Raw genomic sequence first — 14,426 nt, forward strand, 5'->3', positions numbered from 1 at the left:
TAAATATTGCCATCTTACATTTTCTTAGAAAAAAAAGAGACAAAAATGTGTGTAAATACAAGTTTCTCTGCAGTCAAAATCCATAGAATTACTTACACCTGAAACGTGTTATTTCAAATAGAACAATTTTTAATACTGAAAATGTCCTTTATCAAGATTATGATTGTTAGGATTTTTATTTCCTATATAATATGAAATATTTACGGAATATATTAGAGCAAATTAAATTAATATCGAAAAGTGCAAAACAACATATAATTATTTTCAGTTTTAAATGACATGTTTATGTCGCATTTCATTTTTTATTTTGATATTTGAACTATTTAATGTCGAACCTGGATAAGCGAGAAACCTCTATAAGCGAGAGTCATTGTCCTATACAGACACCGACCTCTATAAGCGAAAAACTCAGGAGAAAACCGCGGTCCCTCGACTCTCGCTTATCAAGGTCCGACTGTACATAGTTATGTGCGAAACATATATAAATGTTATATATTCGCAAACATCTAAAATCTTACATACATGCTTAAAAGCTGTACGCTTTTGTATTAAATCAAATATTGCTTCATCGAATGTTACTTGTTTACTCGTTACCGCATTTTTTTTTTATCACTTTCCGTACAAAAACATTGTTATCTCCATTTTTTTTCAAATAGAACAAGAGAGATAACAACATGTTTCGATAGTGAAAACTGGCAGTAACGAAACATCAATAATATTTACAGTTACAGGCTTATAAGGCTGCAATATTTACAATATTATATTCTAAATTTCATCGCACGAATAAAACAGTGCATAACTAATACTACTTGCTTTTAACTAAAACAAAAACTTCACCACCGTTCTGCAAAACAAAAAAAAAGATCTCACAGCTTTTAGACTAAACAATCTAGTCTTCTGTATATAAATATAGTAAAGTTTATTTATATAAATAAAAGCATATTGGAAGTTACATATTAGTTTATACAATCGAACCGAAAAAAGCGAGAAACCTCTATAAGCGAGAGAAATATTACGGTCCATAGGACTCTCGCTTATCCAGGTTCGACTGTATATTCAATTGGAATTATTGGTGGCACAAATATTGTATGCATGCAAGTTGCAGATAAAATATATCAAATCACAATTTACACAGAAACTAACAATTTGCCCCGGATTCGTACGTAACAGCTCATTAGTTAAATGATTATTTTTTTTAATGTCAAACCTATTTAATACATGGAAACATGTCCAATCATTTCCTTTATCAAGTTTATTTAATTTTTATATTATGTAGCAAGTTTAAATATAATCAAAACCATTTTGAATCGAGATATTCACAAGTGACGTTCGTTTTTCTACCTACAATATTCCTTACATATATTATTTAACATTTCAAAAACTTCAAAGGCTGGTTATTGGCAGTAAATATAATTTTCGCGACTAAAACGAGATATTGGCTAATGGACTGCGGTCACAGAGTATATAATATGGTTACTTTTATATTTAAATATATAAGGATAGTGTCTGGTTTCTGTATCACTGAGAGCGGAAAAAACACTAACCGTGGGTCAATGTCTATTATAATGATGACCGTTGCTGTTGTATCTATAAAAAAAATCAAATTATTAAAAAAAAATCATTACGCAATTTTAAGTGTGTTCTGGAAACCCAAAAGTATCTGTCTTATTTGTTTTTTTTTTCACTTTACGTGACATTTACAACAAATTTTGATGAAACTTTGTCGTTGTTCTGAGATTTTTTTTTATCAAACGAGCAAACGGCCACCTGAATTCGCCGAAATAGCGAGGCAACCGTTGCCCATAGACATCCACAAATGCAGATGCGTTGCCTAACTTTAATCAACAGAGAAGGGGACACACAGAAAGAGGATATTTCTCCTTCCTATACGTCCCCTCTTCCACCAAATCCATTTTCCTTTCCCATCCTTTCCTAATAAGAAAAGGGTGGGAAGGGAAAGAGGACTAAAATTAGGCCTCTGGCACCACACTCATCAGACTGTACTTGTAATTACTTCCACTTGACGCCTGTCTTCTGTGTGGTTGTGGTATTTCACCAGATATTGCAACCAACAAATACTGTTCCATCTACCACTGTTAAAATGATAAAGTATACTAAAATAATAAATAAATTATATAAAATGGTTCTTTTTTATGTTACCTGTTAAATCGCTTGTATTTATGATTGTAGTGCTTGTTGAAGTGATGCGCCGGCCGCCGCTGGTCACTCCTGTACTTGAAGTTACCTCCACTCCAATGCGGCTTGTTTTGCTTCTCCTACAAACAAATAGCACTGTCATATTATTCTAATACGGTGAAGGAAAACATATCCGAGAAGAAATTCAATGTGTGAAGTCAACCCGCACTTGGCCAGCAAGGTTGACTATGTCCCTGTCACCCCTAACTTTGGGTAGGCTCCAAACTCGTCAGTGGAGACGTGTAGTGAGCTGATGATGATGATTATTCTAATGTTAAAAGACAGCAAACTTATAACTTTGTCTTTGGAAAAACTAATATGAGACTTTTCTAAGATCCGTCATCAAGATAAACGGGAAGAGATCATTGGAACTATCGGAAGATAAATCGATCGATAGAAGACGTACATGAGTGGGATAAGGAAAGGGAGATGATGATTACATAGAATATATGTTGATCATTTTACCTGGAATGGATTGTATCCGTTCCTGTTGTTGTTGAAGTTGTTGTAGTGATGGAACTTCTTGATCTTCTTGCTGCGGCCGCGGTCCATCTCGTCCGTCGCCTCAAGTGCGCGCTTTCGTTCCTCGCGGCGCTCCTCAAACACCTGCCCATACAAAGTTACACGTCAAATTAAAACTTATCAACAATAATACTTGGTTTATGTTTAAAAATTATCTCTATGTCCCATTATTTTCCCTTACTTTTATGTTTATTTGAAACAGCGTATAACAAACCTGTCGCGAGAGGTTGCTGTGGGTTCCGTTCCAGGTGGTGACAGGTGCTCCGTAGCCCCTGTGCGACAGGCCATGAAGGTGGCGAGCTGTCTCGATACCGGAGCCCTGCGGTGCCGGGGGCGTAGCAGTGGCCGGGGGCGGGGGCGCAGCGCCAGCGGGGGCAGTGCCCGCCTCGCTCCTGTCACTCAGTGGTGACATGCTACTGACGCTCGTGTTGGGACTCTGTTCGTTCTCACCGCGAGGCTCTTCTTTCTCTTGTACCCTGGAAGGTTGATTACTTTTAATAATCAGAGAAAAAGTATTCATTTAGTATCGTTTTTACACAACATAAACTGTGACATGTTTATACAGATGTTTGGGCCATGTATAATTAAGCCACGAAAACCAAGATGCGAACATTTAACATATGTATAAAATGAGTGACTAATACATAATTAAAAACAATTTTAAGAAGTTTCGATGTGCATATTTCAATGTAAAAAAAAAAACTAAATAACAATTTACTAAGTAATGAAATAATTTCAAGAATCTTACTTTTTATTTGTTACTCCATTCAAACTAGGACTCAATAAAGGTCCACTTTTTTCTTTTGACACGGTCCATTTGTGCTGCGTTCCTTTTGTAGTGACCACAAGTCCTTGAGGAGAATCACATCGGCTCGGCTTTGGCCTTAAACTGACCGCTGCTTTAACATCCCCCTTTACTTTATCATCAGAGGATCTCTCAACGCGCTCGTCGCTACTCGATTCTGAATCGTAAGGCACCAGTTTAGAGTTGGAATTTCCATTTCTACTTATATGGTTGGAAGAATCACTCTTATTCATCTGTTCCTCGAGTTTTTCAAGAGGAGATTTTGGTGGCTTCACCAGTTTACTCGTTGACGCAGATTTCTCAGGTACTTTAGTATTATTTAGTGTCAGTGATCGAATATCTGAATCGCTCTTTGAAAGCTTAGCCTTTAGCGGACAGTCGTCAACTTGCTTCTTAAAAACAAAGTTTATTTTCTTATCTTCATCAACTTTGTGATTGGACTTATCGACACCGTTCAGTATTTTAGGATACTGTACGACTTTTTCCACTTCTCCATTTTGTTTTACAACCCAAGGTTCAGAATTTGAACTGGATTCCAAAGATTTACTTAATGTTGTGTTTAATATTATAGGTTTTGGTTCAGATTTTGTGGACTCTGTTGTGGTGCTGTTCAGAATGATTGGTTTCTTGTCATCATTGCGGTAAAATGTTATTTTAAGGGGACTCTTTTCTCTATTGACAATGTTGTCGGGTAATTGTGGGCCATAGACAACACTGGAGGTAGAGGCAGTTGGCTGATTGATAATATCATCAGTTGTGTTGTCTTTTTCAAAGAACATGATATATGAATTTGTGCCCAAGACAGCTGATAAAGGAAGTGGCCGCACACAGCTGTCATCAAATTGGTAGTAATTACTATTAGGAGCTTGTCCTATCGCCGTGTAGTGTCCACAATTCTGTGATGGTCCAAGATGAGTTACTAAACTCACCAATTTGTATGTCTGAAAATAGAAAATGTTCTTAATATTACTTTAACACACTCAATACCACAACAATCTGAACTCATAGATGAGTTGGTAGCAATCTTAGTTCATGTCATTTAAAACTTAAATTACAACTTACCAATTGTTGTGGATTATTTTTATTGTATATATATTTGCTAAGATTTATTTTTTTGCGGAATTGTACATGCTTTGATAGCTTTCCGCCCGCCAACGAGAACCTTTTCAATGCAATGCAGAGTACCATAGGTGCTCGCTCAACAAAGAATTGTTTAGTTGCAGATACCTGTAAAATAAATAAAATTTCAGCTTTTAAAATCTTTATGCATTACCTACATAAATAGTAAGATTCATACATGAATTGAAAAGCAATTATCTCAATTCTAAAAGACTGATAAAATTGTATGGAATAAAAAAAAGATACTAACCTTTTTATTACAAGCTTCACACTTATATCCTAAATCTTCTAATCTTTCTCGAGAAAAAAATGAATCTAAAGCTTCATCTAAAGTTGAATGCTTCCTTATATCTAATAGTAAATCCTGTAACATAATAAAACATTTTCACTTAGTTCTGATGTCTATGGGAAGTGGTCACTTTACTATTTGTCACCGTAACAATTAAAAAAAATATCAATCTCACACAAACCTGGAAGTGTTGGTATGTAGTGGACAAGTGATGGCAAGCCAAGCATCTCACAGTAGATCGCAGGTAACCACCCAAAATCTGATTTAACGGAGTTGTTTCTTTACTATATTGATCTAATTTATCAGAGTTTACAAATCTTGTTAAATAACATTTCTCCATCGCCTCTACCAAATACCTGTGAAAATAATTAACATTTAAAAAATTGATAAACCTTTTTCAAAGAAAAATTGCCTAGGTTAAGGTAACACTAACTACAACTAAAATTAAATCTAGTGAACTATATAAAAATAAATGTTTAATTTACCTAAGAAACTCATGTGCATCCTCTTGTCTTCCTGGAGTCAAGTGCCTGCATATGAGGCGTAGCTTTGAGTAAACCTGCCAAGGTTTAATTGGTGCTCCACCACTCTTCTGAGTAGCCATCAATGTTGCCCTCATACCACAAATAACACATGCTTCTGAAAATTCAAACTGTTCTATTAGAATTTTATTCATGTTAACTTTGATTTTATAAATCATGTGATAAGTATAATTTTATTGCAACTCATGAGCTTTTTTAACTTACATCTTCAATGTGAAGATAGAGCACACTCTTCAAAGTTTGTTGTTTTGTTCTAAGTTGCATTCTTTGTAAATTTGGCTTCTATTTGAAGTTTTTAATTGTGATTGCCTCTTTTCAATAAATAGGTATAACTAACAGTATGTACAGAATTTTATACACATTGTATGAAAATTAAATAAAATCTATTTTTTACCTTGTTGATTACATTTTTCTGCATGTGTTGATTCTGTAACCAGCCAATTTGCAAAGGCTGGCACATGGAACAGAGCTTGCAGAGTAGAGTTAAGGTAGCATGTATTGCCTACATTTTGCATGCCTGACCCTGCACTCCATGTTCCCTGCCATCCCAACTGGACTTTCTCAACAGGAAAGAAAACTCGCTTAGGCTTTGGTAAGCCATCCTCACGATTTTTATTGGCTATAATGGAAAACGATATAACTTTTAGTACAGATGTTCTATTTAGAGAATAAATTTAATTAAATTAAATTTAATTTACTGGGAAGGAATTTTCTTCATAAAATTTATTTACTTAGTTACAATAATATGGTTAAGTTATTTTAACTATATTATTGAAACTTTGAAATTGCAAAAGGGTTGAGATAGAGGTGAACAAATATAACCTTATAAAATAATCGTAAAACGTTGTTTATGGTGTTGTAAATATTGACATGGTTTAGAAAATATAACCTCTGTCAACATTGTCACACATGTAGACTGATAACGTCACAAGCTTTAATGTAACAAATTTTGCCATTACCTGCTGATTGATTGTCCGACGAGATGTCCTTTTTCAGCAATTTATTCTCAAGCACAGGTTTTTTAGAACGGATAACGACATACTTTGATTTCAAACCATCTAGTACATTGCTTTGATAATCACCAGATTCTACAAACTCTATCTTTGATAAAAGCACACTTTTAGCAGAGGAATACAATCTGCTATCCAGCAAGGACGAGCTCTGAGAGTCTTCAGCAAGAGATAAACGCAATGCGCTAGATACTGTGTCACAAATGGAAGCGGGCATTTTACCTCCAAAACTGCACTATCACTTTAGTACAACTTATCAAATATCACAGCCATACATGATTACTTTCTACGTTTTTTTACGGTTATTGTGAACGATCAGTGCGATAACTTAAATATTTTTATCAACCATGTGTACGTATCACAAATTGATGAGCTCGATACGAGGAAAAGAAAATGCATAGTCCACGATACGCGATGGGCTCTTTTTTCCATAGACAAATCCTCAAGCACAGATTATAGTCGTTTGGTTGTTTTTTTTTTTTACTGACAAAATCTAAGACTTCAGTTTATGAACCCATAATGAAAAATACGTCTTTAAAATATACTGAATAAACGGTCAATCAATTTCATATTGGAATAAACGGTAAATGATTTGAGCAACATGCTTTTTTTTTAAGCTCCATAAAATTTCCAAACAGAAACGCTTTCAATGTTTTACTTTGCTATCGGCCCACTATCGGCCAGTCGGCCAGCTTGTAAAACCATAAACTAAAGAACAATGACATTTGTCAAAGTCAGCAAAAAAAATTACTAACCTGCTCTTTGAGCAGTTTGGGTCGAGTAAGAGATTTTGTAGAATAAATGAAATTTTATTGCACCATAACAAATAATTGTTAATCGTTTAACTTTAATTAAGTTTTACAATTTTTATGGTACATTTCTTTTTGCCACTTACAATTAAAGCACTTAGCAAATTAGTTTCCTAATAGATAGTAAGCGCCGGTGAAATTGTGATCATGGCGAATCCGTCATCAGGCGTTGGTAAGATTTAATTTTTTTTTATATTACGAATGATGTATAATTGTTAGTTGGTTTCAAATTTGACCAAGATGCGTACTTAAAATTGTGTAACTAATTAAATTGTGTTTTTTTCCACAGTTGTTCCACGTAATTTTCGACTTCTAGAAGAACTTGAGCAAGGTCAGAAGGGAGTGGGCGATGGGACTATATCTTGGGGTCTCGAGAGTGATGATGATATGACCCTGACTCACTGGACTGGCATGATAATTGGCCCACCTAGGGTAAATGGCTTAACTTAAATGAAATAATCTATTTTTAGACTAGTAGTGTAAAATATTTTTTTAAAGACATTTTTTTAACAGTATCAATGCTTATTTAAAAAATCAATAACTAAATTGAACTGAATGCATTGTCTTTTTAATTTTCAAACAGATTTAGATGTCAGTACAGCAATAGTTGATGCCCTTTATTTTGGAATTGAATTAATAATCACAAAAGTTTTAACACTGCTATAGTATGAAATAAAATTTCATAAAAAATGCAACAACACTTATATACATGTTCATTTCATGCTGGTATTATTGTATATGTATTTATTTAAATTACTCCATTCTTGCAACAGTTACTTTTGTAGCTGTTAGTACTTAAATAATGTTATATCTTGTGTCCATGACTTACATTTGACCGTACAAAATTCTTTGTTGTAAGACATTGAGTGATATTCAAAGGGTAGAATACAATACATTAATAAAAAAAATGAGTAATAAGCAACTTTCAAATTATCACTAAATCGTCACTGCCCCTAAATAAAAATCAAACCTTACTTGTCTAATATTATAAATGTGAATGTTGAGATGGATATTTGTTTGAAGGTATCTCTAAAACAGCAGATCTCTATAAAATTTGGCATACATGTAAAGCATAGTCTGGAAGATCACATAGGCTATTAATTGAGTTTATTTTTTAGGCTTGGAGGAAGTTGCAGGCAACTACTAGTTGAATATATTTAAACTTTTATCCAAAATTTTGTCTGAAATGGTTTTTAGAACACAGCTATCAATATTTCTGTCTGTTTCATCTAAAATAATATTAAAGTAAAAATAAATAAGTTGCTTGATTCTAATATTAACTGACTAAATTTAATCACAGTAGATATGATTATGTGACTACTTTAGAGAGTTCCATTACACTATGGAATGTATTATGTAAATATTATTTAAATTTCCAGACTCCATATGAAAATAGGATGTACTCACTCAAAATTGAATGCGGTACTCGGTATCCCGATGAACCTCCTACAGCCAGATTTATGTCTAGGATCAATATGAATTGTGTGAACAGCCAAACTGGACTTGTGAGTATAGCTTCTTTAACATTTCTATGCTTAAAAAAATTATTTGTTCACTATAATATGTAGAAACAACCTTGATATGTTACTTAGGAAACCTTGATTACAGTTTAATTTTTATAAGGTTTCTCTTGATTATAATATGATGGAATTTTTTGATTAATGCAAATAGTAGTTTTTGCTTTCATTATCACCATCTCCCTCTTAACCTACTCACACAGGTTGTACCATCAGATCAGTTGACAATCCCTTCTTAATCCTGACACTTTTATGCAATGCATCCATCACATATGCCTACCCCTATTACTATTACAGTCAAACCTGAATAAGAGAGAGTTATCATCCTGTCACGATAGACAACCTCCATAGTGAGGAAATAGGAAAAATATTGCGATTGTTTGGAATCTCACTTATACAGGTTTGACTGTAAATATTGTTACTCTGATATATGGAATCTTTTTCAAACCATACACAGTATAATAATATTAAAAAGTAACATGATACTCTGTTGGATGAAAAAAAAAAAAAACAAATATGTTTTGTAAAACCTTTGTGTTGATTTAATACAATGTAAAACATTGTACCTCCAACAAAAGATTGTGTACACTTTGCTTGTTATTGATTTATTCATTAGGCTGTGACCTTGCAACCATTTCACAGTTTCAATACTCAATACTACTGCAAATTAAAATGTGTTGTAGTGAAACCAAAATGATGAACCTTTTAATGTATTTAGGGAAAGGTAGAAATAGTTATCTTTACTCTCTTTAATATATACTGGCACGATAAATTAATATGGTCGTGAATGTTTTTTTTTTTTTTCAACAATATGACTGAAGCATATGGTATGGTTCTTTTCAATACAATTTATGGTATTTTTGACATAATCAGTTTTGACAGGTTACAGTACCCAGACAGATAGCTATTAATTAATATAGGATCTCTATTTTAATATAAGTATTTTTTTATTTATTTTTATTTTACATTTGTGTTGGAGGCCAAGAGCCATTTTGAGTCTGTGGATTAAGATTTAAGTTTGTAATTGTAAGATGTGTGTGTAATTTGTCAGGTGGACAACAGACAAGTGCCGATACTGGCGCGGTGGCAGCGCGACTACACGATCAAGACGGTGCTGCAGGAGCTGCGGCGTCTCATGACCCTCAAGGAGAACATGAAGCTCTCGCAGCCTCCAGAGGGCAGTACCTTCTAGCTTCACATCATTCTAATGTCTCAACAACCCAATCTACTCTATCTACCAATTTTTAATAGTATTAATACCGTTCCATAACGTAAATTATACCGATCATAATCTTAACTATCTACGTTAAAGTTTAGTGTCATTTTGAATTATATGATTTTTTTCATAATCTTAACTGCATTTATGTAAATGAAATGTATCTTCTGTTACCTTTTAAAGTAGATTGGGTGAATATTTAATATATAAGGATCACTTTTAATGGCTCCTACCTTCCCACTTAGAGGGTATACACCCTTTTATTTATCAAATTACCTAAATTATTGTGGCCTTTATAAAAAGTCAAACTTGCTTTTTTCTAATTAAGGCTAGTTTTACCAGCGGTGTAATTTCAGTTGTAACCAAATTATAACCCGTAAATTAAACGAAATCAAATTTATAAATAATCCAATGATGAACTCGGCTAAGGAAATATTGACTTTGTTTATGGTAATTATAACTGTATTCTTTAATCTCTATGGATACCAGATACTAAAATTTTAAGGGTTATAGTAATATCTATGAAAATAATCTTATACTGAATTACGTCATAAAAATTTGATTTACCTAAAACATGAGCAAGAGTTGCATATTTTAGGAAATTTTTATTTCTTAGGCACATAAGATAAAGTAATACTTTAAAAGCTTTGCATTACTATTTCAGTGTTAATTGAAAGTTTTGTCTATTTGTCTCCCGTCATGTCTGGCTCACAGCTTACAATTATTTCCAGTAGTGCTCATTTCTTTCAACCTCTGCGTGAATTTATTGTTACAAACCAAATGCTAAGTCAGATTGTTTCATAGCATTAATATTTTTACCAATGTATAACTAACAAAGGTAAATAAATCTGATTATACCATCTTATTTCACTTTATTATTACTTTAAATTATCCATTTATTTTAAACTAACTTTTACCCGCGACTCCGTCCGCGCGGAATAAAAAATAGAAAACGGGGTAAAAATTATCCTATGTCCGTTTCCTGGTTCTAAGCTACCTGCCCACCAATTTTCAGTCAAATCAGTTCGACCGATCTTGAGTTATAAATAGTGTAATTAACACAATTTTCTTTTATGTATATAGATTTCACATTAAAATATACATGAAATCAATATTAGAATAAGGATTGTTAATTAATAATGAAAAATGTCGAATACGGTGGATGGCTACTATTTATTACTTTATAAAAACAAGTCTTCAATTTAATATAGAATACACAAATAATATTACACACAAAACTGTAAAGTAATACTTAACATATGATTAAATTCAAGTCATTAAACAAATATTTTACTTCGCGTTTCTGAGACCAAAATATCCGTTCAAAATATTTCTATTTTGTCATATACAGAGATTTTGGTATTAGAAACCTACGGTTAGTGCTACTGACGTCACATTAATTTCGCTAACTACGACATTCTCGCAAAAGCTTAGTTTATGCCTACAGATGGCGTCCAGGTACACGTTTATTAGAATATTTCTATATCTAAAAAAAAGCTATCTACAAATATTGTTACTTAGAAAACTGACTGATAAGTGATTTATAACGATTCTAACACTACAAATGTGCACAACATATAAAAATGGAAAATATATAACAATTTAATATTACATTGCTTTGATCGCATATATAATGTACGAATATAAGGCAATAGTGATAGAGACGGAATAAATAATAGGTTATATCCAAGTATATTTATTACAGATCTATTGCAGAACAATATAGAAACGATCATTCTACAATCGTACAATATAATAAACAAGATAAAAATACTCACGATACTAGATTAGAGGGTACATAGGATAGTTAGGATAGTTTTGTCAGTTTCATTATTATAAGGCCCTTGTACACAAGGCAACGTAAACCTTTGAAACCCGGCGATTTTAGTGGCTAAGCGACTTACGCAATAGGATGTCGTGGTTCATATACAGCGCGCCTTTCTGAAAACCTTTTTTCAAGATTGTCCTGAGAAAAGTCGCTGCGATTTTCTAGAAGGCGGACCAAATCTATGCTTGATCAAATAGACGACTTGCAGCGACGATATAAGTTGCCTTGTGTACCGGGCCGTAACACTGAAAATAAATAGAAAAATCGATAATTTATTTAAAAACATGTGCTATTTATTATAACCGCAGCACCTCACTACCTACATTCTCTTTGAAGAAAAATACAGACAATACGCGTTACAAGTGTCGCGTGGAATTCCACGCTATATACCAGGGGTGGCCAACTAATTAGTGCAAAGATCTGTTTACTAACGAAACCCTTGTGGGATCTATTACAAACTTCTTGAAATCTCAAATAAAACAGCACATAGTACACAATTATGTAATGTTTTTATTTTATTAAAAGGGAAATTATAAATTGAAAATTATTCTTAGTAATTGCGTATTAATATTAATGAGAGCGTTGCGTCGAAGCATCATCCGCTACGTTGGTTTAAGTAATTATATTTTCGCCTTGCTATGATCAGTTGGACTAATAGTTGCAACCGACCGGTTGGCCACCTCTGTTATATCACCTGATTATAAACACTAGTCTGTATATATTTTGAAATGATACAAAAATACTCACGATGAATGTAATCTATGCATTAACTGTCTCATACTCAGGGTGACGGTTTAAGGGCTCTTATTACACCCACCAGGCAGCGTCTCGTCGCGTATTTAGCAAGGCGTTTTTGTGTGGATCACGAGTGAACGCTTCGCTTACATTTTAGCGAGACAGATATATAAATTTGTAGCAAAAACGTTTCCGTTTCGCTTTATTCCCATCCACGTCAAACGATTTTTAAGACGCCAAAGTAATTACGTCAGAAGTGCATAGGAACTTTTTATTCAAAGTCAATACAAATTTGGCACACACCAATATAAATATGAAAATATTGGCAGCAAACTAAACTGAAGTAATAATCGCCAAAAATAAATTTTAGATCAGAAAACAGACTCACTGTTTGGTATCTGAAAGCTGTTTGTTTATTTTTTACAGATTTTTTTAACTCATTGGTTTGGTTATCTTTCAAAACAGTTAAAATATAAAAAATGTGTGTAAAAATTGCAATTTTTATATTATCTACATCATCTATCTCTTAGATTGCAATCAATATTGCTATTTATGAATATTTATAATATTTTAGTAAATATTTAATTCCACAAAGGTAAGTTCACAGCTCCTATGTGCAGATATCTTTCGTTACAACAATGACCAATTATTCTTATATGCTTAGTTTTTTAAATGTATTATATTGAAAATTAAAAATTATTCAAAATAAAACCACGTTTTAAATACATAAAAATAAAATATAATAAAATGTACACGAAGAAATGAAAGATGAGAAAGAAAATTATAATTTTTTAACTACATCTATAATTATAAATTCCAAAATAAAAGGAGCCATAGAGGATAAAAATATTGCCATTTATACATTTTTAATAATAATACGAAAGTATAAGTGTGAAATTTATTCAATTAATATCCAGAATTGAAATAAAGGTAGATTTGATAAATTATATTTTGTCAACATTTCGATTTTTTTGATGCACTAAATATATCCGCTCCTTTTTCTTTAAGAGTGAAAAGTAGACAAAAGAAAAAAAACAAGCAAAGCACATCTGAGGTCATTTGAACTACATTAAAGCTACAACTAAATTAATTACAAAGTAAAAACAATCATTGTTCGAATTATTACGTCATATAGTCCATTATAGAAAAGCATTGTGACGGAAAATGCAAAACTCAAATTTCTAATCTTTGGCTTTGGTTATTTTACACTGATAGAAAAAATTAAATGAATAAAACCTTGTTATAGTCAATCTGCAATTCATAAAATTGTATTATGCTAACTAAAAAATATATATAAAAAAGATAACTTATTCATTTTATCTATATAAATTTTAAAATAAACTATTTATTTACAACAATTTAAATATTTATATACATAAATTTTTAAATACACAACATTTAACTCGACCATTACAGGATTTAATGCATACAAATTCACAACAAAAATATTCCGTCCAAACATTAGCAACACACAAGTTTAGGATGGAAACACACTAAGTGGAAAACGTACCATACAATGACCCAGGAATTTCATGAAAAAGAAATATATCAATGTTATCATCCAATTAATCTCTACAGCAGTACCAATTTCTCTCATTTTAAATTATAATGCAAACATAAAAGTGTTAAAAAAACGGTATGTTTCCACCCTAAAATTCATGCGGGTAGTTTTAAAGTAAAGCAACAAGTTCAAAATAAAAAAAAATGGAATTGGAAATTGCTTTCAAACAATAAAATCAAACCCGAAAAAATTTAAAATGTAGTGCGATCGAAAGAAGATCATCTATCAAAGTTATATATATCTTTGAATTATAGTATTGCAGCTTATAAATATCATT

The 14,426-nt window shown here is 32.4% G+C and overlaps 2 protein-coding genes across 3 annotated transcripts; one reads left to right on the plus strand and one right to left on the minus strand.

Annotated features, from left to right (window-relative positions):
* Positions 1–333: 333 nt before the first annotated feature.
* On the minus strand, positions 334–6,904 carry LOC106719204 (ubiquitin carboxyl-terminal hydrolase 36). 2 transcript variants are annotated; one of them, XM_014513481.2, is made up of 11 exons: positions 6,433–6,904; positions 5,868–6,092; positions 5,417–5,570; positions 5,113–5,287; positions 4,893–5,006; positions 4,586–4,750; positions 3,467–4,464; positions 2,933–3,209; positions 2,662–2,802; positions 2,161–2,276; positions 334–1,587 (listed from the first exon to the last, which is right to left on the minus strand). In XM_014513481.2, the coding sequence occupies exons 1-11, from the start codon at positions 6,698–6,700 to the stop codon at positions 1,551–1,553; spliced, it is 2,670 nt and encodes an 889-aa protein (XP_014368967.2). In that variant the 5' UTR covers positions 6,701–6,904; the 3' UTR covers positions 334–1,550. The 2 variants fall into 2 exon arrangements, with proteins under 2 accessions (XP_014368967.2, XP_014368968.2); XM_014513482.2 differs by having other exon boundaries at positions 1,295–1,587; positions 2,933–3,194.
* Positions 6,905–7,222: 318 nt separating this feature from the next.
* LOC106719129 (ubiquitin-conjugating enzyme E2 variant 2) lies at positions 7,223–10,649 on the plus strand. The gene is made up of 4 exons (XM_014513384.2): positions 7,223–7,464; positions 7,582–7,724; positions 8,672–8,797; positions 9,861–10,649. Exons 1-4 carry the CDS (start codon positions 7,440–7,442, stop codon positions 9,999–10,001), a joined length of 435 nt encoding a protein of 144 aa, XP_014368870.1. The 5' UTR covers positions 7,223–7,439; the 3' UTR covers positions 10,002–10,649.
* The last annotated feature ends 3,777 nt before the right edge of the window (positions 10,650–14,426 follow it).

This window comes from Papilio machaon, chromosome 12, assembly GCF_912999745.1.
Source record: "Papilio machaon chromosome 12, ilPapMach1.1, whole genome shotgun sequence".
NCBI lineage: Eukaryota > Metazoa > Arthropoda > Insecta > Lepidoptera > Papilionidae > Papilio > Papilio machaon.